We start from the raw sequence: 25,062 nt of genomic DNA, 5'->3' as shown, positions 1-25,062 counted from the left end.
TATCTGTTTGACAGAGAGATCACAAGTAGGCAGAGAGGCAGGCAGAGAGAGGGGGAAGCAGGCTCACCGCTGAGCAGAGAGCCCGATGCGGGGCCCGATCCCAGGACCCCGAGATCATGACCCGAGCTGAAGGCAGAGGCCCAACCCACTGAGCCACCCAGGTGCCCTCTTTTTCTCTTATTCTTTAGGATTTAGAATTTTCTGGAGTCTTTTTTTTTTTTTTTAAGATTTTATTTATTTATTTGACAGAGAGAGAGAGATCATAAGTAGGCAGAGAGGCAGGCGGGGTGGGGGAGCAGGCTCCCCACTGAGCAGAGAGCCCGATGCGGGGCTCGATCCCAGGACCCTGGGATCATGACCTGAACAGAAGGCAGAGGCCCAATCCACTGAGCCACCCAGGCACCCTTCTGGAGCCTTTTCTGACCTATTAGATAAAATCTGTATTCATGTATATAAAATATATGTTTGTGATTTGAAATACTTTAGTGCAATTTTGCAAAGCTCAGAATCCAGATTTTCACTGCTTGTAAAATACCAAGCTCATCTTCACTTTTTCAGAAAGCTAATTGCTTATAGGTGAAACTAGAAAGCAATAAATAATAATATGGAAAAAAAAAAAAGATGATTTTAAGAGGTTGACAGGAACAAAAATGAAGTCCTGAGAGATCTTTAATTTCTTGGGAGGAGTAGGTACCTCCTGTCCTATTCCCAGGATTTACACTCTCTTCTCTGACTTTCTGATATTGTTCAGTGAAAGGGTATGCTTATGTTCAGTTTCACTAGCAAGTATCTAAGAAAGGATGTAATTCTAGGGATTCAGGTGAGTTTTTTTCATAATTTCTGAAATAAATGTGGGTAGAAGAAAACAAATTTTTAAGTATCCTCATGGTTTGCAGCCATGGCTAAGATTTGGAGATATTGATGAATGACATCAATGAAAATCTGTTTTTGGCATTTTTACTACATGCTCTAAGTTTTCCAACTCTCCTCCTAGCTTTTTTTTCTTTGAGCATTTTTGGAGCCACAATTTGATTGAAAACCCATTCTGAAGAATTTCACTGTCATCACTGAATTACAGTAGATGAATTTACTTCTGCAAAATTAGGACTCATTAATCTACTAGGCCAACTCTGCTCTTTAAAGGAAAATTGACTCTGTTTTACATATTTATATCATGCCTTAGTACTGAATTTTATCTTCCTATTCTGTAATTTTTGTTGTCATCTATTTGCTTATCTTTGGTTGTTGCTTTTTATTTTTTAATCCCTTTTTCTTTTACTCTTTTGACATCCTCTCCCCATCCTTAACAACATCTACTTAATATCCTGTAAAATACTTAAATTTTTATCTTTGCCACCCAAGGCCAACCCTTTTTTCCATCTCCTATGCTGCTGCTTTGGGGAACATCTCTTTTGTAATTGTCACTGTGAAACCTATTATGGATTTGCTTCTCTTACCAACTTTATTTGGAATGAGAGATGCATATAAGTAGGTCTGTATGGGTACATTAGAGTTGGAGGTAAGATACAGGTTATTGTTACATACTGATTGTTCCCCTCTGAGTACCCCTGTACACTAGGTGTTTTTTTAATTATTCATTCGTATTCAGTGCTCTTTTGAATTTATTGCTTTTGGGGGACACCTGTGTACCTTATTCTGAATTTTTGTGAAATTCAGAGGTCGTACAGTACATAAAGAAGGGCATGGGCTTTGGGTTCAAGGCTAACTTTGCTGCTTCTTCACTGTGTGATTTCAGGCAAGTTAGTCAACTTTTTCAGACCCTCACTTTTTATATCTATAAAGTTGTAAGAATTAGTGATATGTATAAGGTATCTAGCATAGCATGTAAAAGTACTGTGGGTGCTCAATAAGTAGTAGCTATTTTTATTATTAGTACTGTAAGAAGGTATTCCAAGCCACTGCTTTTTTTTTTCCTTAGTTTTTCTTTCCAATAGTTTTTATTGTGGTAAAATATACAGAACATAAGATTTACCATCTTAATTAACCATTCTGAAGTATGTACTTCAGTGGTGTTACCTACATTTACATTTTGTGCAGCCATCACCATATCCATTTTCAGAGCTCTTTTCATCTTGCAAAACTGAAACTTTATATCCATTAAACAGTAATTCTCCACTACCATTTTCTTTATGCCTGGAAAAACACCATTCTATAGAAATTTGACTAAGTACTTCATACAGATGAAATCATACAGCACTTATCTCTTTCTGGCTGGCCTGTTTCACTTAGCATAATGTCCTCAAGATTCATCCATGTTCTAGCAAAGGTCAGAATTTCCTTCCTTTTTAAAAAGGCTGAATAAAAGTCCATTATATGTATAGACTCTATTTTGCTTATCCATTTATCCCTCGATGGGTACTTGGCATTATACCCATGTTTTTAGCTCTTGTGAATAATGCTGCTATGAATATAGGTGTATAAATATCTCTTCGAGACCCTGCTTTTGTATCTTTTGAGTATATACCCAGAAGTGGAATAGCTGGATCATAAGCTAGTTCTATTTTTAATTTTTTGAGGAATTTCCACACTGTTTTCCATAGAGACTGTATCATTTTACATCCTTACCAAGAGTGTAGGGATGTACCCTACCTTGTACACTCTACCAAGAGTGTACAAGGGTTCTAGCAAAGATGTAGAAAAACACTCTGCTAACACTTGTTATTTTCTAGGTTTTGTTTGGTTGTTTGTTTTAAGATTTTATTTTTTTGACAGAGAGAGACACAGTGAGAGAGGGAACAGAAGCAGGGGGAGTGGGAGAGGGAGAAGCAGGCTTCCCACTGAGCAGGGAGCCCAACACAGGGCTCGATCCCAGGATCTTGGGATCATGACCTGAGCAGAAGGCAGACACTTAACAACTCAGCCACCCAGGCGCCCCTGTTTTGTTTGTTTTTGATGATAGCTATCCTAATGGTGTGAAGTGGTATCTCATTGTGATTTTCATTTCCATTTCCCTAATGATTAGTGATGTTGAGCATCTTTTCATGTGCTATAGCCACTACATTTCTTAAAGTAATGAGAATTATCAAAACTAAGTGCCAGAGATGGGTACAGTCCTTAAATCATGATATTTCATTTACACCTAGATTTGAAGATGCTTTTGTAACTAATTCTAAAATTCAAAAAAATAAGTCTTACTGAATCACAGTATGTTCAGATTCAGTTTAAGACAATTTTTTTTCCTCATGGAAGACTTAAAGATATCAGATTGCTGGGGCCCCTGGGTGGCTCAATGGGTTAAGCCTCTGCCTTCGGCTCAGGTCATTTGGGCTCTCTGCTCAGCAGGGATCCTGCTTCCCACCACCCCACCCCACCTCCCGCCTCTGCCTGCCTCTCTGCCTACTTGTGATCTCTCTCTGTCAAGTAAATAAATAAAATCTTAAAAAAAAAAAAAAAGACATCAGATTGCCTAGTCGTGAACTTTGTAACGAGAAAATCAAAGAGCAGTCTTCAGATGACTTTATTCCATCACTTTCCTAACAAATGGCTTTGTAAATAGTAGAATAATAGTGTTTTTTTAGAAATGATACTTGATATATTTTGGGACTTAGAAGATTTCTCAATGTCCACAAATACACATTGTTTCTGTAAGAATGCCAGAATAACTCCTTCCTTTTAGCTTATTAGCACAGCGTTCCTATCTTAGATAGAATATCTAACAACCAGTTTCCTAAGGCTGTGTGGTTTGGGGTGTGAATTTGTGGACCTTTTTGAGAATCTGACAAAAACTTTCTATGCTTCTTTCCTCAAAAATGGACATGTATATACAATATCACATGCAACTTATAGTCCCAAGGCTCCTAATTACCAAACCATACCACAAAACTCTATGATATTACAAAAGTTCATACTGTAAGTAACATCCAGTGAGAAGTTCTCTTACATTAATCATTGATTTAGAGACAGTCTGCTGATTTTCCAGTTTTTTTAAATCTCAATAGCATAGACAAATGATAGAAGTTTGAACCTTTTCTTTCTTTTTTTTTTTTTTTAATTTTTAAAAGATTTTAGTTATTTGTCAGAGCATGTGCACAAGCAGGGGGAGCAGCAGGCAGAGGGAGAAGCAGGCTCCCCACTGAGCAAGAAGCTAGACGTGGGACTCGATCCCAGCACTTTGGGATCACGACCCGAGCTGAGGGCACTGCTTAACTGACTGAGCCACCCAGGCGTCCCTGAACCTCTTATTTTTTGCTAACTTTTCAGAAATTTTCCATTATTAGGACCAGAAGGTGATATTAAACTGGCGCTTCCTATATAAACAAGGAGGAATCACTGAGAATCAGTGATTATGTGATACCTTATTTTTAGTCATTGCCAGTTTTTCAGTTAATTTGAAGGTTTTTTCAGGAGGTGTTTATCTCAGTAAAGATTAAAAGATTCAGAGTGGCTGATTCTATATATGAATGTCCAGTCAGTTGGCCATAAGGTATTACTTTTTTGCTTGGCATGGAGGGAACAGCCAAGTAGCTTTACTACTGGTGCTTTTTTTAGATCTCTGACTTAGGCTAAATCATTTACTTTCTGCAGCAAAGTAAGCCTTTAGACTGAGTTTGAGATTGAATGTGTCATGGCTTTTGACTTACAAAAATTCTCTCTCCTCCTAAGCATCAGGATTCCAGCGTGAGCATTTTTATTACAACTATGATAAATGTATAAATCCCTGCAGAAATATTAAAGCATCTATTAATTTGTCCTTAACTTACACCTTTGGCCCCCTTATTCTTCATTACTTCTGTTTTATAGTGTACATCTCCCCGTTTTAAAACTTGTCAAGATACTTTCTAGTATCCTTTCTAGTAATTCTAATCAGAGGAGCCAGGTAGAGTTTTTCTTTTGGACCTTTTACATTTTATTCACAAATACATATGTTCATTCTAACTCAAGAGTCATATTCCAAAGATGTGGATATAACTTGTCACCTAAAATGTTTTAAAGAAGAGAGGTGCCCGAGTGGCTCAGTTGGTTGAACTACCAACTCCTGGTTTTGGTTCAGGCCATAATCTCAGGATCATGGAATCCAGCCCCAAGTTGGCGCCTCACTAAGTATGGAGTCTGCTTGTCCGTCTCCTTCCCTTCTGTTCCTACCCCTACCCCCTGCATGCTCTCACACCCTCTCTCCCTCTTTCCCTCTCTCTCTTTAATAAATAAATAAAATCTTAGAGTATTTTAAAGATGAGACGGGGGTGCTCCTGGGTGGCTCAGTTGTTTAAGCATCCAGCTCAATTTCAGCTCAGGTCTTGATCTCAGGGTCATGATTTTAGGCCGTGCGTTGGGCTCCAGGTTGGGCGTGGAGCCTACTTTTAAAAAGATCAAAAAATAAAAGGGAAACTTTTTTTTAAAAAAAGAGGGAAGGGGGAGGGGCAGAGGGAGAGAGAAAATCTAAAGCAGACTCCATGCCCAGCGCTGAGTCAGAGGCAAGGCAGAGCTCTCATCACACAACCCTGAGATCATGACCTGAGCCAAAATCAAGAGTTAGACCCTTAACCAACTGAGCCACCCAGACTCCCCAAAAAGGAACTAATCTTTATTGAAGGCCTATAATGTGCCAGCCACTATGCTAGCTACTTTTTATATTTGTAGTATTTGAAGATGTTTAAAAACATGTTTAAAGAATAACTTTCACATTATTTCTCTTTGCAACACTTTGAGGTAGGATGTGTTAGGTTATCCCATTTCATAGATGAGGGAGCAGAGGTCCAGAAAGGTTAAAATAAGTTATCTGCAAGTATTTTTCTTTTTATCAGTATTTTCTGCTAAGGCTGAGGCTTTTACTGACAAAAGTGTCTAATTTTATGATGTAGAGAATGTGAATCATTGATTCTAACCATTTCCTTGAGAAATATGAGAGACTTTTTGCTGCAGTGTAATCACATTGCAGAGTTTGTGTAAAGATACCAAATATAAAAATTGGATTTTTGTTTGTCTTTTAAATAACATTTAAAGATGCATGGGAGGGGCAGAAAATAAAAAGATTTGATTATGGGTTCTGATATTGCTGATTCTATATTAAACATAGGTAAGGAAAGTTGTCAGCACTATGAAGTAAATTCTCTTTCATCTCATAATAAAAGAAGCCCCTATCTCAGCCCCACTTTTCTGTGACTGAATTTCTACATTACCATTTTTTACGAGATCATTGGTGACAATTGCTTACATGAAAAATTCTGTGGGTGCTTAAATACAACAGAACTTAGCCAGATCTTCTAACTTAGTTGAAGAACGTTGACTTGATTTATGTAAAATTTTCTTTTTAAAAACACAGTTTTGTGTGTTTTTAAAAAGTTGCTTTTATTCTGTAGTAGTTAAACATCTTCCTTGCAGCTTTAAGTAAAGTATTAACTTACCTAGAGTATTTTTTCTTTGGTATTGCAAGGATGAACTTGAACAGAGGCTGTTATGAGTTAGTGAATTCAAACTGAAAACAGATTTTACTATACTTTAAGAGAATTTTTTTTTTTCCCTTGACATGACGGGACCTAGGACTTTGTCAAATCTCTTTACTTTATGTCTTCATTTTGGAATGAATGGGTGGAAGGAAGCCTTAAGTATGGTTGGTATCCGTAGAGCCATACCAATTACACAAATTTTTAAGGCCATCTTTAATACCAAATATAAAAGATTAGCTATGCTGTGAAAATATGGCCGATTGAAGTAGCATCATGCTCTATCCAGGAGGCATTATATAAAATAATTGTTGAACTTAATTTTAAAAGTCTGTCTGCCTGTTGTTTCTTCAGCCTGTTAATGATATTATCTATAGGTTGTCACTTTGGGCCCCATCCTGAAAATCTATATGATATGATTCTTTTTAAGGTAATGAAAATGGGAAAGAATATTCTTGATTTTCTCTGCTCTACAGGGGGCTACTGTTTGAGGGAAAGGAAACCTTTCTTAATTTTTGCAACTGAAAATCATGCTGATCTTTGTGATTCAAACCTACAGTTTTGCCTTAGCCTTGTATGCAATGATGAATTGTTTAGTCCAGTTAAGACATGCTGCTTTTGACTGGCACTAACTTTGAATTATAATAACAGAAACCTTGGGTACTTTCTCTTTATTCCTAATGTTTTAAGGCTTACTTTGTTGTTCTTCAAATTGTTAGTGCAATGTTTTATTTCCCTAAAACATTGCTTGAAATACTTGAATTCATAGGTTTAGATAACATTATAAAAAACAAAAACAAAAAACCAGAAAGTCAAAAAGATGACTTAAAACAAATTTTTGCAGCAAAGAAATATAAACGAAATATAGTGGTTTTCATTCATAAGCACTTAAAAAATCTTTAATTTTTAAATGTATATTTGAATTTTTACATATGTTCCACAGAATCAAATATGTCCATATGACTTATATTCAGTTTTTTAAACCCTGATTCACTTACTATGGTGTATATATTGATTTAAATGTAGTTAAAGTGATAAATCCAATATTTGGTCACTGATTCAAATTTTTACGTGACTTTCGCAATACCTGGTCAGTCAATGTTGTTTTTATAGACTTAGGTCTTTCAATATGAAAGTATATAAGATGTCAGGTGAATGAGTTTGTGCCACAAAGAGGCATTGCTAATTTAAACCTGTGGTCTCTATAGCAATGAATGCATGATTTTCAAAATAAGAGTTTTATCTTGCCGTTCTTAAAAATTTCTAAGATGATTTCATGCAAATTAAACTTTGGAATTTATTTGCTAGATTTAAACAAGTAAACTAGCTTTTCTTAATTTCCAGTTTTTTTAAATAATAGAATTTTGAATTTCATCAACAGTGTGCTAAAATGAAATTTTCAAATAGTTTGAATATAGAGCTAAAATTGAATTGACTTATTTTATTAGCCCCCCCCCCTTGTTTTAAGTAGTATTTGGTAAGCATTTTTAAAAAGCAAACCTACAAGGAAAATGGTATAATACTAATGAATTGTAATTAGTAAGCTTGGGTATGGATGAAGTCATCAAAAATATTGTTTGAGAATAAGTAAGTTAGGGCACAATAACTTTTTCAGAAATACATTTGCATTTATTGATTCTGCCTTACAGAATGTGACAGTGATGATAACCTGGGTATTAAAAATACTTCAATAGAAGAAGAATTGAGATCCACAGAAGGTAACCTAATGAAGTTAATCCTTTTTCTCTTTGACTATATCTGTGTGTTTTTTAATTGCTCCCTGTCTTGCCTCTTCACCTGCTCTTCATCTTCACCTACTCCCTCCTACCCCAGAATTTCAAAAACGTTGTTTCCTTGTTTAAAGGAGAGTTTGCATTTTCCCGTATAAGATGAGTTAGAGGCAAAAGCCTAAAATATGGGACGCCTGGGTGGCTCAGTTGGTTAAGCAGCTGCCTTCGGCTCAGGTCATGATCCCAGCTCCTGGGATCGAGTCCCACATCGGGCTCCTTGCTTGGCGGGGAGCCTGCTTCTCCCTCTGCCTGCCATTCTGCCTGCCTGTGCTTGCTCTCTCTCCCTCTCTCTCTGACAAATAAAAAAAAAAAAAAAAAAAAAAAAAAAAAGCCTAAAATATTTCCTGACCCTTTCCAGAAAAAGTTTGCAAAACCTGGGCTAGGAAAAGGTTTTGGTTTCCAAATTTTTCTTTATTTTGAGTAGTATTAAATTAGGAATATTAAAAGTTAAGCGCTTATATGTGAATATTAATGGACTGTTTCTATAAATTAATTTTTTTGTTTCTTCTTAAAAGAAAAGCTATTTTCTTCCAAAGGTTAAAAAGAACTTTTGTCTTAACCTCACATCAAGTCATTTCCTGGCTGTACCACTATTTGATTATGTTGTATGCCCATTTATTCACTTTGGTTTTTGCATAACATACTGCTTCTTAATAACCATGGGGAAAAACAAAATGATTTTAGAGACTAGTTTAAGTTTCACTGAAGAATTGAAACCATTATATTGGCACCTTTAACATTAAAGAACAACAGTAGAAGCCTTAATACACATTCCAATAATGTATTTGTTGTTGGAGATTTGAGAGTGGGAATGGGGAGACTAGAAAATAGGGAGGAAAATGTAGCTTAACAAGCATAGACAAAATGGCCCAGCTGATTCATTTTCTGTGTATTTGCTTGATCGCTCACATAATGTAATTAGTTTAATTAAGAGCATACTAAAGCCTTGTGTTATTAGGAGTTTGGGAATTTGAATCTGGCAGTGAAATTTCACTCAATGAAGTAGAAAACTCTAATCTTTCTTTCTTATAGCCAAAATTCAGTGGTTAAAGAAAGTTGGCAGTAAATCTGCAGCCTAATTGGAAGCAAGTTTTTTGACCAACTTGTTTTCCCAACATGGTTTTTCAAGATCTAGCTCACTGCTTAGCAGCCACATAATGATGAGTTAAACAAGTGAAAGAACTTTTGTGAGTTAAAAAAAAGGGGGGGGTGGTGGGAGGCACCTGGGTGGCTCCCATCGGTTAAGCATCTGCCTTCCTAAGCGGCTGTCTTTAGCTCAGGCCGTGATCACAGGGTTGTGGGATCGAGTCTTGTGTTGGGCTGCCTACTGGGCAGGGAGTCTGTTTCACCCTCTGTCTCTCCTCCTGCTCATGATCACACACTTTCTCTTAGTAAATAAAATCTAAATAAATAAATAAATAACCTGCCCCCTAAGTTGTTTATCAAGGCCACTAAAAGTTAAATACCATTGAGCATCTAAGTAGTAGACTTGGCAACCTTTATTTGCCACTCATGACTAATCCCATGGAAGGTGCCACACAAAATCATAACTTTTAAATAACCACTCTTAGAAGCCTTCACAGTTTTTATGGTTCCTAGCTAACCCAGGAAATCTGAGATAAGTATAATGCAATGTGCACCAGAGTTTCTAACATTTTGTTATCTATGGTTATTTTATGATTTGAAGTTTCTGCATTTTTGTGATTCTTTAGATTGGCAAAAGGATTACTATAAAGAATTCAAGAAAAGATTCTCTAAACTTTTAACTAGTTATTATGAGGTATGAGAAACCAAAGTGTTAGATGTGTGCTTTATTTTTGGATGCTTTATATAAATAAGTTTGAGAAACACACAGTGTTCCACGTAAGTTAAGGGATAGGACTCCTCCACAGTTCCTCTGATGCCCTTCTTTTTCCCCTTTCACCCAGTAAGAACTAGCTCAAATATCATCTCTTAGGTTGAACCATAGAGAACTGACATTTTGTAGACATTTTTGGGTGGTCAGTACTAGATTTACAATCTTAGAGAGAGTTAACTACTGCATTCATAAGGCTCCCTCTATACCATATCAAGTAGATTTAAAATTTTTCGTCTTATCTCCTTTAGAAATAAGATTATGTTTGTTGTTGTTTTCATTTCAATAGCACTTAGCACCTAGTGTTTGGCTCTAAATAATTGTTTGTTGAAGAGTAAACTTGTAACAAACTCCGAACATGTTAGAGCTACCAGGACCCACCTCTCTATAGCTGAATCAGAGAAATTAAGATAGAGGCAATTTGGCTGGGAGAAGAGTGGGTGATTTTATTGACCCTACAGCATGAAAGCAAAGTGATATTTTAGTCCAAACCTAATAGCAAAACTCAAAAAAGTTTTAATTTTTTTTCCAGTTTTATACCTTTATTTGACAATCAGTGATTAGTTCTCATCCATATTAACTGTAGATTTTTGAAATTGGTGACAGGTTCATAGGTGACAGTGTGTAGAGCTTGTTTGGTGAATCTTATCCTCATTACGTTTTCTGGACAACCGCATATGGATATGGTATGGAACATTCCTTATTCCTTTGGCCCAGACATCTTTGTTGAGCCAGGTGTCAATGTGCACATCTGGAGTTCCCATCTCCTTCATGGCAAATTTCTGGATCTCTTTGAGTGCCCAGGGGGCACGCTTCTTAAAACACTCCGTTGATGCAATTGTGAATGTCGATGGTGTATTCTCTGGTCACTACCTCATCAATGGCACAATGGCTCTTCTCGCCACCCTTCTTCGCAGAAGCCATTCTGCCGGGCCCTGGTTGTAAAGCTAAATAACTGAAGTCTCTTTTCATTCTTTCCTTTCCAACACAACACATAAATGCCTGACAAATGGTAGCAAAAGGCAGGATAAATCTGTTTGTGACTCTTGCCTTGAGGAATGGTTACTTCCCTTATATCCCCTCCCCTCCCACCACCATGATTTGTTTCGTTCTTTTTTTTTTTTCTCTGTAGATTAATACTGACTACCCATGCCAATCATAAAGATCCTCTGTAATCTATTTTGTATACTGGACAGGGGAAATAGAGGACACATAGTGTGGTGATATAGAGTGCAGACTTTGGACTCAGACTGTCTTGGTTAAAACTCAGCTCTGCTACTTATGAGTTATGTAATGTTGGTCAAGTCCTTTAACTTCAGTGTGTGTCAGCTTCTTCATTTTAAAAACTTGGAATACTAGTATACCTGTCTTACTAGAATAATTTGGTACATGGTAAACAGTACATATATTGGTTGCTGCTGCTGTTATTGTGATTCTAATCATCATCATTACTATTATTCACTGTTATCTGCATCTAAGGACTGTTCTGGAGAATGGCTTCTTAGAGGTATCTTCACTCAATCCACTAAAAAAGAAAAAAGACCAGCAGTATGTGGGTGGTTGCCATTGCAAAACCATCTTTCTATAAATGTCAGTGATTTGCCTAAGAGTTTCTTCAGATAATAGCAGTCATCATATACTTAATCTTATAAATAGTAAAACATATTGTTGCCAGTTTAAAGAACAAAGACAGGGTAAGAGAAAACTCTAATCATAACAAGTCTTCTAAACCTTAAGTAGTTTGCCTCCAGATTCATAATCTTAAAATGATGGGGCATGAATCATGTGTAAGTATTCTAATTCCTATTATTGAGTTCTTTCTTATTCTACTGTAATTACCTCTCTTTCAAAGAGAGTGAAATGAAGGCAGACAAAATTCCCACAAATATTATTTATTTATTTATTTTTTAAAGATTTTATTTATTTATTTGACAGACAGAGATCACAAGTAGACAGAGAGGCAGGCAGAGAGAGAGGGAGGAGGAAGCAGACTCCCTGCAGAGCAGAGAGCCCGATGTGGGACTCGATCCCAGGACCCTGAGATCATGACCTGAGTTGAAGGCAGAGGCTTAACCCACTGAGCCACCCAGGCACCCTATTTATTTCTTCATATAGCTTTCAGTTATTATCTAATGTTCTTTCATTTCAACCTGAGGATTCGTTTAGCATTTCTTAAAAGGCAAGACTAGTAACAGACTCTCCCTTACTTTTGTTTATCTGGGGAGGTCTTCATTTCTCCATTCTTGAAGACTGATTTTGCTGGACGTAGAATTCTTGATTTACAAGGGTTTTTTTCAGCTCTTTAACTATGTCATCTCACTGCCTTCTGGTATCTGGTTTGATGAAAAATAAGCTATTAATCTTACTGAGAATCTCTTACACATGATGAGTTGCTTCTCTCTTGCTGCTTTTGTTATTTTTGGCTTTTGATGCTGACTGTAATGTGTCTCAGCGTGGATCACTTTCAGTTTCTTCCTGGAGTTTGTTGAGCTTCTTAGGTGTGTAGATTCATATCTTTCATCAAATTTGGGACATTTATTGACCATTATTTCTTAAAATATTCATTCTGTCCCTTTCTTCTTCTTCTGGACTCCCATAATGCATATCTTACTGCATTTGATGGTACTCCACCAGTCCTTTAACTTCTGCTTGCTTTTTTCCATTTTTCTTTCTTATCTTCAAACTGGATAACTTGTCCTGTCTTCAAGTTTGCTGATTCTTTCTTCTGTTTGTTTAAATTTGTTAAACTCCCGTAATGAATTCTTGATTTTAGTTGCACTTTTCAGCTCCAGAATTTCTATTTGGTGGCTTTTCATAATTTCTGTCTCTTTATTGATATTCTCATTTTGTTCACACATTGTTTTCCTGGTTTCCTTTAGTTCTTTGTCTGTGGTTTACTTTAGCTCTTAGAACATATTTTAAAAATATATATATATATAAATATATGTATATATATTTATATATATATATAAATAAAACAGCCTGGGTGGCTCAGTGGGTTAAAGCCTCTGCCTTTGGCTCAGGTCATGATCCCAGAGTCCCGGGATCAAGCCCCTCATCAGGCTCTCTGTTCAGCGGGGAGCCTGCTTCCCTTCCTCTCTCTCTGCCTGCCTCTCTGCCTACTTGTGATCTCTGTCAAATAAATAAATAAATCTTTAAAAATAAATAAATAGATAAAATAAATAAATACAATAAATAAATAAATTTAAAAAATATAAATAAAATATTTTAAGAAAAAAAGGACATATTTAAAACAGTTGGTTTAAAGTCTTAGTCTAGTAAGTCCAATGTCTAGGTTTTCTCAGGGACAGTTTAACTCATTTTTTTCCCCTTTAAATGGGCCATACATTCTGTTTCTTTGTATTCTTTGTGTTTTGTTGTTGAAAACTGGGCATGCAAATACGGTAGAACCTCTGGAAATCATATTCTCTCTCTTCCCCAGACTGTGGTTTTGTTGAAGGCTACAGTCGTCCTTTTGTTTACTTTTCCAAACTATAGTTGACCTTTAAACAGCATGGGGTTGGAACAGTGACACACCCACAGTAATTAAAAACTTAATTACTAATAGCCCACTATTGACTAGAAGCCTCCAATAACAAATTGTTTATTAATACATATTTTGTAGGGGCACCTGGGTGGCTCAGCTGATTAAGTGTCCAACTCTTGATTTTGGTTCAGGTCATGAGCTTAGGGTTCTGGGATTGAGCCCTGCATTGGGCTCTACACTCAGCTCAGAGTCTGTTTGGATTTCTCTTCCTCTGCCCTTCCCCCAGTTCACACATGCTCACTCTTTCTCTCTCTAAAAATAAACAAACAGTAAATAAAACAAAAAATAGTCAATACACGGGCATTTAGGTGGCTCAGTTGGTTAAGTGTCTGTCTGCAGCTCAGCTCATGATCTTGAGGTCCTGGAATTGAGCTCCACGGCAGGCTCTCTGCTTAGGGGACAGTCTGCCTCTCCCTCTTTCTCTGCCCCTTCCCCTACTTGTGCATGCGCTTGCTCTCCCTCTCTCTCTCTCTCTCAAATTATTCTTTTAAAAAATAGTCAATACATATTTTGTATGTTACATGTGTTATATACTGTATTTTTACAATAAAGTAATCAACAGATAAAAATATTAAGAAAACCATAAGGAAGAGAAAATACATTAAATTTAAATTTAAAGGTTTAAATTTATACATTTATAAACATTTAAAGGTGTAAATTTCCCTCTAAGCCAGGGTCAACAGGCTTTTCCCGTAAAACTGGGTGGTAAGTATTTTAGACTTTGTAGTTCACATTGTCTCTGTTACAGTTACTCAGCTTAAGCTTATAGTGTGAAAACAGCCATACACAACACATAAACAAATGCTTGTGGATATGTCCAATAAAACTATTTACAAAAATTGTCTTTGGCCTGGGTTTGGCCCACAGACAACTTTGTCAGTCCTCTACTTTTACCATGTTCCATGAATTTTCACATCTTGTATTTTTGCTGTTTGAAAGTGAAAGATATTTCAATTTGAAATATTTTAATTTTCCTTGGATTTTCTTCTTTCATCTGTTGGCTCTTTAGGAGTATATTGTGTAGTTTCCAAATATTTGAATGTCTTATTATTCATTTCTAATTTAATTCTGTTATGGTAAGAGAATATACTCTGTAAAACTTTAATCTTTTTAAATTTATTGAGATTTTTATCAGCCAACATGTAGTCTGTCTTGGTAAACATTACATATTCACTTGAAAAAAATGTGTTTTCTGTGTTTATTGTGTAGAATACTTTATAAATGTCAATTAGGCCAAGGTGGTTGATATCAAATCTTTATCTGTACTCATTTATTTTACTCTAGGTGATCTATCAGGTATTGCAGTAGGGATAATGAATTCTTCATCAGTGATTGTGGATTATATTTTTCTTTAATTCTGTTTATACTTTTATATTTTGAAGTTCTGTTTTTAATTGGAAAATTCTGTATTTCTGATGTGTCTTCCTAATGAATTGACACATTTATCATTATGAAATGTTATCTCTGGTAACACCTTTAATCATGAAATTTCTTTTTAAAGATTTTATTTATTTTTGAGAAAGAGTGAGCATATGGGTGGAGGTAAGAGGCATTGGGAGAGGGAGAGGTACATTTCTTATAGACACCATGAAGTTTGATCTTACTTTTTGATTTACTGTAACAATCTCTACTTTTAAAGAATGGATTATTTAGTCTCTTAATATTTAATGTAATTTCGTACATGGTTGAATTCTTTTTTTTTATTTTTTAAAGATTTTATTTAGTTATTTGACAGAGATCACAAGTAGATGGAGAGGCAGGCAGAGAGAGAGAGGGAAGCAGGATCCCTGCTGAGCAGAGAGCCCGATGCGGGACTCGATCCCAGGACCCTGAGATCATGACCTGAGCTGAAGGCAGCGGCTTAACCCACTGAGCCACCCAGGCGCCCACATGGTTGAATTCTTGTCTGCCATTTTGTTTTCTCTTTGTCCTCTCTTTTATCTTTTAGTTCCTACTTTCGTTCCTTCTTTTGGATTATTATAGTACTATATTTTACTGTATTGTGTGTATTTAGTTTTTACTATCTTACTTATTTGTTTGTGTATTTATTATTCTTTAAGATTGAAAGAGAGGGAGGGAGAGAGCACAAGCAGGAGGAGCAGCAGAGGGAAAAGTAGGCTCCGTGCTGAGCAAGGAGCCTAACGTGGGTTCAATCCCAGGACCCCTGGGATCATGACCTGAGCCAAAGGCAGATGCTTAACCTACTGAGCCACTATGCATCCCAGTTTTTGCTTTTAATAGGTCTATGGGCTTTTAGCCCTTTGTATTAATTTTTATGGTTGCTCTAGATTACAATGTATAGTTTTTGCTTTTTATAGTGTATTGAGTGCTACTATACTCCACTTTATCTAAAATGTAGGAACCTTCCGGGACACCTAGGTGGCTCAGTCGGTTAAGCCACTGCCTTCGGCTGGGATTGTGGTCCCAAGGTTCTGGGATTGAGTCCCGCATTGGGCTCCTTGTCCAGCGGGGAGCGTGCTTCTCTCTCTGCCTGTGCCTGCCACTCTGCCTGCTTGTGCTCTCTCTCTGACAAATAAATAAATAAAATCTTTAAAAAAAAAAATGTAGAAACCTTCCAATGCCATAGGTTAGTTTATGTCCTGCCCCAAGTCTCTCTACTATAGTTGCCGTTTGTATTACATCTACATGTATTATAAATTCTACCAGAAAATGGTTTTTTTTTTACTTTAAACAGGGCTGTGAATTTTATTTTATTTATTTTTTAAAGATTTTATTATATTTATTTGACAGAAAGAGAGATCACAAGTAGGCAGGCAGATTGGGGAGGGGAAGCAGGCTTCCTGCTGAGCAGAGAGCCTGATGCAGACCTCCATCCCAGGACGATGAGATCATGACCTTAGCCAAAGGCAGAGGCTTAACCCATTGAGCCACCCAGGCGCCCCAGTGCTATGAATTTTAAAGAAAGAAAAGAAAAAGCACATACCCTTTTATATTTATTCACAGCGCCATTTTCAGTAAACTTCATTCTTTCCAAAAGATTAGAGTTTCCTTCTAGTGTCATTTTTCTTCCTTCAGCCAAAAGGATTTTTTTTTAAATTTTTTTTGTGATACACGTTTTGCTAGTGATGTATATTCTTTTTTGCTTATATGAAGATAATCTTTATTTTTCCTTGAATTTTGAAGAATGTTTTCTTTAGCATTAGAATTCTAGTTGACGGGACGCTTAGGTGGCTCAGCCGGTTAGGCATCTGCCTTTGGCTTAGGTCATGATCCCAGGGTCCTGGGGATCGAGTCCCTCCCAGGGAGCCTGCTTCTCCCTCTGTCTGCCACTTCCCCTGCTTGAGCTCTCACACTCTCTTGCTCTCTCTCTGGCAAATAAAAAAATAAAATCTTTAAAAAAAAAAAGAATTCTAGTTGACAAATATTTTTTCCTTTCGGCACTTTAAGGTGTCATTCCATTGTCTTCTGGCCTCCATTATTTGTCATGAGAAGTCACCATAATTTGTACTATTGTTTCCCTGTATGTAATGTGTCATTTTTTTCCTGTTGCTCCTTTCAGTATTTCTACTTCGTCCTTGGATTTAAGCAGTTCTCGATAATCCCCCTAGATGCAGTTATCTTTGTATTTATATCCTCCTTGGAGTTTTCTTAGCTCCTTGTAATTATGTTCCCCCCCAATATTAAAGATGTTTTTAAGTAATATCTATACCCAGCATCAGGCTTGAACTCACAACCCCAAGATTAAGAGTCAAGTGCTCCACTGACTCAGCCAGCCAGGCACCCCTGTTTCCCCAATTTTAGAAATTTCCACCCATTATTTCTTCACAATTTTCTGCCCCACTTGGTCTCTGTTCTTTTCTTTTTTGACTCTAGTTATACATATGTTAGGTCTCTTAAATTTATCCAGAGGTGTGTTCTTTTCTTCCAATCTTCTTTCTCTGTTGGATTATTATTTTTTTAAGGTTCATTTATTTGGGAGAGAGAGCACAAATGGAGCAGGGGCAGAGGGACAAGCAGACTTCCCACTGAGCATGGATCTCGATGCAGGGCTCCATTGAAGGACCCTGAGATCAGGACTTGAGCCAAAATCAGACTTAACCAACTGAGCCACCCAGGCGCCCCCTTGTTCAATAATTTCTGTTGTTCAGTCATCAAGTTTACTAATTTTTTCCCCTTCCTTCTCCATTGTTGAGCTGAGTGAATTTTCCAGTTCAAATATATTTCTGAGTTCTAGAATTTTCATTGAGTTGTTTTTTTAAAAACAGATTGATTTCTCTGTTGAGATTTCTTATCCATTCATCCTTAAATCTATGAAAACGTAATTTTTCTAAAATTGTTTTCTGCTGGGGCACCTGGGTGGCTCAGTGGATTAAATCCTCTGCCTTCAGCTCAAGTCATGATCCCAAAGTCCTGGGATTGAGCCCCACATCAGACTCTCTGCTCAGCAGGGAGCCTGCTTCCTCCTCTTGCTCTGCCTGCCTCTCTGCCTACTTGTGATCTCTGTCAAATAAATAAATAAAATCTTTAAAAAAGAAAAGTGGTAAAATGCCAATATAACCACAAAACCTGGAAACTAAGTATACAACTTACAAACCAGTTAAAAGAATTAAAAGAGAAAACTAAAAATAAAATAACAGAAATGCATACAAAAATACTGTCTATAGTGAACTTCTAGGAATTAAATTTGGCAATTAAAAGATGATAAAAACAGGGATGCCTGGGTGGCTCAGTTGGTTGGACGACTGCTTTCGGCTTGGGTCATGATCCCGGACTACCGGGATCGAATCCCGCATTGGGCTCCCAGCTCCACGGGGAGTCTGCTTCTCCCTCTGACCTTCTCCTCGCTCATGCTCTCTCTCACTGCCTCTCTTTCAAATAAATAAATAAAATCTTAAAAAAAAAAAAAGATGATAAAAACAAAAACCAATTAAATAGTTCCACTTCTAATAATAGTGTAACTTATATTGGATTAACCCTCCAAATAGACAACAATTATAAACTATTTTATGGCACTGGAGAGCAATAAAAATTAGGTAGAGACAGGACAGAAGCTGATCACCAAAAGAAACAAACTGCACAGGGTTCAATGTGCAGGTTTATGGTTTTGTTGCGTCAGGGCATTCATCAATCCTTTTGGGAAGGTAATAGAACTTCATGCAGAAAACCAAACTCTGTGGCTTAAGGCATCATAGACAGAGTTTGTTATCAGTCATAGCCGCTAGGAAGTGAAGCTGGGGGAGGGGAGATTTTGAAAGAAAGGTATCCCAGAAGGAACAACAAAGTAATAGAAGACAGGATTTCCCAAATCTACAAACTCTTAGTGGACTTCTGAATTGTGCATACAAAGGAGAGGATCTAAGATTCTCAATGAAAAACAACAGCTGGGAAGTAAAAGGAGTAAGCAATTTTAGCTGTTACCTGCTGTGGAGAGGCAGAGTTTGGAGTATAGGTCTAGCAAGGTAACTGCTAAAAACAAAAACAAAAACAAAACATTCCTCAGATAAAAATAACAGAATCAAAAGAATCTGTAATATATATCCACAACATCCATATACATCAAAAAAGGAAAAAGAAATGTAACTAAACCGTCAAGAGGAAGACCAGGCAATTGAAACTAACCCCCAAGATTAACAAGCTGTTGGAATTAGCAGAAAACAATTTTATTTTTTAAAAAGATTTTATTTATTTATTTGACAGGCAGAGATCACAAGTTAGGCAGAGAGGCAGGCAGAGAGAGAGAGGGGGAAGCAGGCTCCCTGCCGAGCAGAGAGCCCGATGTGGGGCTTGATCCCAGGACTCTGGGATCATGACTAGAGCCGAAGGCAGAGGCTTTAACCCACTGAGCCACCCAGGCACCCCAATTTTATTTTTTATTTTTTTTAAAGGTTTTATTTATTTATTTGACAGAGAGAGTGACAAATCACAAGTAGGCAGAGAGGCAGGCAGAGAGAGAGAGGAGGAAGCAGACTCCCTGCTGAGCAGAGAGCCTGATGTGAGGCTCGATCCAGGACCCTGAGATCATGATCTGAGCTGAAGGCAGAGGCTTTAACCCACTGAGCCACCCAGGTGCCCCAGCAGAAAACAATTTTAGAAAAATTACGTTTTCATAGATTTAAGGATGAATGGATAAATCTTTTTTAAAATATAATTTAAAGACTCATATATACCTCCAAAATGTCTGCCCTTATGCAACAATAAAAGGACTCTAGAATACTTCACTTGATCCTCTTCCTCCCAATTTATATGCTGGTATTCTCCAGTGTTTAGTTCTATATGTGCATATGTGTATTGTATAACGCACACAAAAGTTGTACAAAACATCTCGCAAAGCTGGTAACCATCCCTCAGGTTAAAGAAATAGGATATCACCAACACATTAATTTGCTAGGGCTCCCATAATTACATGCTACAAACTAGATGGCTCAAAACAACAGAAATTTACTGTCTCATGTGTTTAGAGATTAGAAAACTGAAGTTTTCTTGTCTGTAGGGCCATTTTCCCTCTCCTAGCTTCTAGTTATTAACAGACAATCATATGCACTCCTTGGCTTATAGATGTACCACTCTAATCTCTGCCTCCATCATCATGTGACCATCTTCTTCTACCTGTGTGTCTTACATGGCATTTCTTTCTTATAGGGACACCAGTTGTGTTGGATTAGGGCTCAACCTAGTGACCTCATCTTAAATGGATTACACCTGCAAAGACCCTCTTTTCAGATTAGATCACATTCATAGGTAATAGGGATTTGGACATATGTTTTGGGGGGAACATAATTCAATCATAACAACCAGTACCTTAGAAGTATCCCCCTCACTCCCTCTTCCATTTACTTCCCCTACACTCCTTCCCGATTGTCAGTGGCCACTATCATGTCTTGAAATACTAGTTTAATAGTGCTTGATTTTGAATTTTATTTAAATTGAATCATACAGACTCATCACTGTCCAGAAGAATTTTCTGTCATGATGAAAATAATTCTGTATCTGTACCTGGTTGCTAATAGTCATGTATAACTGTTAAGCACTTGAATGTGGCTTAACTGAAAAACTAAATCTTGAATCTTAATTTTTATTGATTTAAATATAAATAGCCACATAGAGTCAGTATCTATCATATTGGAAAGCACGAGAATGGTCTGTATTCTTTTATGTCTGGATGCCTTTTTTTTTTTTTTAAGATTTATTTATTTATTTGAGAGAGACCAAGAGAGACAGTTCCAGGCAGACTCCATGCTGAGCACGGAGCCCACCATGGGGCTCCGTCTTGAGGCCCTGAGATCATGACCTGAGCTAAAACCAAGAGTTGGACACTTAACCAACTGTGCCACCCAGACACCCCTGGATGCCTTTTAAACAACATTGTTTTATAGATTCATCCAGATGTTAGCATGTAGCTTTGGTTTCTTCATTTCTAATACCTACACAATTCATCTATTATTTATAGACATTTGCTTTGTACTTTTTGTCTATTGTAGATAATGCTACTGTGAACATTCTCATACATATCTCTTAATGAACATATATGCATATTTCTGAGAATATATACCTAGGAGTGGGCTTACTCATGTTCAAGTTTAGTAGGTAATGCCAAATTGTTCTTTCAAAGTGGTTTTGCCAGGTTTTTTTCTTGGTCCCAGTAGTATATGTGAGTTCCTATTGATTTACATTTTCACCAGTCATTTAAATTAGTCTTTTAATTTTAGCTAGTGATGGGTATATACGGTTATTTTTTGTGTGTGGTTTTAATTTATGTTTTTCTGATGAATAAGGCTTATTGACCATTACATCTGTGCCTTTTCAAAATTCTTAACAGTTTCTTTTGGATTTTTTTTTTTTAAGATTTTATTTATTTGACAGAGAGAGATCACAAGTAGAGAGAGAGAGAGAGGGGGAAGCAGGCTTCCTGCCTAGCAGAGAGCCCGATGTGGGACTCGATCCCAGGACCCTGAGATCATGACCTGAGCTGAAGGCAGAGGCTTAACCCACTGAGCCACCCAGGCAGCCCCTCTTTTGGATTTTTTTAACTGATTTTTGGGAGTTGAAAATTTTTTAGTTCTTTCAGGGTACAAGTTCATGTATTGCAGATATTTTCTCCCACTGTATGTCTTGCCTTTTTACTCATTTAATGGTGTCTTTTAATGGATAAAAGTAATTTTAATAGATTCCAAATTACCAGTTTTCCATAATATTTTTTAAAATTCTGTTTAATAAATATTTCCCTACACTAAGGTCATAAAGCTATTCCCTTGTATTATCTTCTAGAAACTGGTACCATAGTCTTAATTATTATAACTTTATAAATAAGTTTTCGTATTTTTTACAAGTCTTATCATCTTGTTTTTCTTTGCTAAGAGCATCTTGGCTTTTCTTTGTGTTTCCTCATCCCTAGAATTCATCTTAGGGCAACTCCCTGACCTAGAATCTAGCTTTAATTTAACATACAGTGTATACTAGCCTGTAGTATTTTAAATTACAGAAACATAACACAGTATCCCAGCTGAGAGGAAGGTGTAGCTGCATCTTAGAGAAATCACTGGTACCCGTGAACCAAGGAGCCTCTGAGAGACTTTGGACTGGATGGGATGAAATAAATCTGGTGTGAGAAGCTGGTGAAGGCCAGGAAATGGAGAAACCACTTGTAAACCCAAGAATGTCATTCTTGTTTACTATTGTATTCCTTTGCCTGGTATACAGTGGGCATGCGATAAATATTTGTTAAATGAATGCATATATTATATGCTTCTCAAGACATTATATAGCTATGAGTTTCACTCTTTACCTGAGATGCTAGAAAGCTTAAGAAGAAATTTTTAATGCCTGTGAGATTTTGGCATTTCATGCTTTTGCCTCTCTATTTCTATTTTAAGCCTTATATGCATTGCCTTAAGTGATTGTCAGTGATATCAAAAGTTTGTTGACTTTTGTCCCTAACTGGAAATAACTTGCAAGTTCCTTAGTAAGCTCATATTATAATTCAATCTGAGGTTATATCCAGATTCTCATTATTTTGAAACACTCAACTTTTATGAAGAAACTGCCAAGTTATCCTAGGTTTCTCAACTTTGTATTTCCTTCCTTTCTTGAAAAGACAGATGTAGTTGATGAGATTTACATAAAGCATGTTTATTAGCTTTCTGCCCTAAATATTAAAATTCTCTGTTTTGTTAATGCAGATGTGGAATTAGAAGAAGCTATTAGAAGAAGTCTTGAGGAAATGTAATTGTAAAGTTATTACCACACAACATCAAGTGGCCTTGAAGAGACTCAGGATAATCAATTCTTGAGTTTGTTTTCTAAAGGAGACCAGAAATCTGTTGGTACAAATATATTTGGAAACATGGTTTTTTTGCTTTTGCATCTGATATTTGCTTTGTATTTTTGTGCTATTTTGCAAGATGTACAGAAGAATAGAATACATGTTAATGCAGATACAAATCATGTATTCTAATATAGTTATCACAGTTTTCCAGTTAACTTTGAATTTATATATTTAGGTTAAAAGAACTAAAAAATAGAGAGGCTCTTGACTATTGTTTATATGTTTCCCAAATAACATTAGTTGTTTAATTTTATTTGTACTGTACAGATGATTCTAGTTTATTTTTTTAGGAGTGAAAATGAATATAAATAAAGCTGTCTTAGCTCAGTTTTTCTGTAAATTCTATTTCTTATGTGACACTAATATAGAATACCTTTGAGATCTTTCTTTATGATTATTAGAAGAGAGTAATGGAAACTGATCATGGAAACAGATTAAAAACTTTTACTGGGCAATGTTCTTTGTGGGTTTCACTCAGCTGTATTATCCTGCTGTAACTGGAGCACCACATTCCTGTAATTAAAAACAAAACAAAACAAAAAACCCTAATTTCTTTGAAATTATTGAAACCTTTTCCATTCCTTTAACCTGTTTAGACTTTCATGTGACTTGTATTATCTATAGTTTAAAGGGAATGATGTCAAAATGTTTGCATATAATTAAATGTATTTTTAATAACAACAGTCCTTTTTTATATATATTTGTGTAAACATAATATTCTTCCAAAAAATAATGTTGATGGTCTACTCAGGAGTAATCTTCCTTAACCTTTAAAATTTTTATTTCATTGGAAGTGTCTTCATTTTAATTATTAATTAAACCGTCAGCTTCCTACATTTGGTATTATACATTTAGTTTTTAAATGGTCAGGCTCCATTGTGAAGAATAAAAAACATTACATAAATAGAAGACGAAGAAGGGCTTGCCATACTATCTTTGTGCATGTGCACAAAGTCTTCCCTAAAGATTTTAAGTAGTAATTACATACCAGACTTAAATTTTTCTATAAATATGAATTTGTCTTTAAGACAAAAAAAAAATCATGGCTAGAATTTTCTTTCTCTGCACCTTGATATTTTAGTGTGAAATAGCATTACTGTTTGTTTGTTCTATTACTATAATCTTTCCAATCCACATTGGAAACCAGTTTGTGTTTTTATTTCTTACGATGTCAGTTCTGTCCTACCTGCTTGCATTTTTTTTTTTTTAAGTAGACAGACCTGTTGGTTGAGAATTTACCATTTTTCCAAAACGACCACATTATACTTTTAATTTGTATGTTAAAGTCATCAGGCAGGATTTTAGGAGGTAGTCATGAGCTGGAGCTTACAGACATCTCCAGGATCTTGCTCAATAGTGAGGAGCAGAGAAAGGATGATCCAGAAAGAAGAGGGGTGAAGCAGATGTGGGAAAGAGAAATCAACACCTCTTTGCTAGAGGTACCTCACACATGTATGATATACACTGATGTTCTGTTAAGCTTTTGTGGTGTGTATGGTAGAGAGTAAATGAAGTTTTTTATATGTCACTAAAGGGATATTTCATCATGACCCTTAAAAAAACAATAATTGGGTTGTTTACTGTTTTCATTAATAATTGTCACTGATTGTATTTCTACTTGTTAAGTAATTAAAAATCATTTTAAAATTATTTCATAATTTGAACTTAATTTGGACACTAAGGTATTCAGTGGATGATATTACAGAAAGGTAAATGGATTATTATCAAAAGTAAATGTTTCCAACATTGATAAAGATGCATATCTTTTCATTACATCATTCATTTATTCATTCATTCACTCCCTCACAAAGTATTTATTGAGTACTTAACCATGTGCCAGTGACTGTTCTAAGCACTGGGGATATACCTGTGAGCAAAGCAAAGCTCACATTCCTTTATGGAACACATGACAGCGGGGGAGAGGGTTGGATAGAGTGTTATCCACTATTATAAGTATATCCAATGTTGGTAACTAATGTAGGCAAATAGAGAAGGGAAGATTGTGTTTCTGAGACTGAGTGGTGTGATCTTCGCTTTTTTGGAAGGATTATCTGTAGTTACTATATTGAGAACATATGCACCAGATGCAAGAGTAGAAGGAGAAAGACCAGATAGGAAGGTGGAGCAGTAGCCAGGTGAAAATTGATGGTGTTGGGACCAGAGTGTTAACAGTGGAACTGGGGAGA

The 25,062-nt window shown here is 36.3% G+C and overlaps 1 protein-coding gene and 1 pseudogene across 1 annotated transcript in view; one reads left to right on the top strand and one right to left on the bottom strand.

Moving 5' to 3' along the window:
- Positions 1 to 24,586, top strand: part of LOC111152147 (zinc finger protein 451) — a 101,378-nt gene extending 76,792 nt beyond the window's left edge. The window contains exons 14-15 of the mRNA XM_022510500.1: positions 8,051 to 8,119; positions 22,731 to 24,586. Coding sequence (XP_022366208.1) covers positions 8,051 to 8,119; positions 22,731 to 22,777 — 116 coding nt within the window. The 3' untranslated portion in view covers positions 22,778 to 24,586. The remainder of the gene's footprint in view (positions 1 to 8,050; positions 8,120 to 22,730) is intronic.
- On the bottom strand, positions 9,924 to 11,131 carry LOC111152148 (annotated as a pseudogene).
- Positions 24,587 to 25,062: the final 476 nt, after the last annotated feature.

The sequence above is a fragment of the Enhydra lutris genome, unplaced genomic scaffold, assembly GCF_002288905.1.
Source record: "Enhydra lutris kenyoni isolate GAN:26980312 unplaced genomic scaffold, ASM228890v2 scaffoldscaffold28, whole genome shotgun sequence".
NCBI lineage: Eukaryota > Metazoa > Chordata > Mammalia > Carnivora > Mustelidae > Enhydra > Enhydra lutris.
Note: the sequence above shows the minus strand (reverse complement) of the source record. Positions and strands in the feature narration are given on the sequence as shown.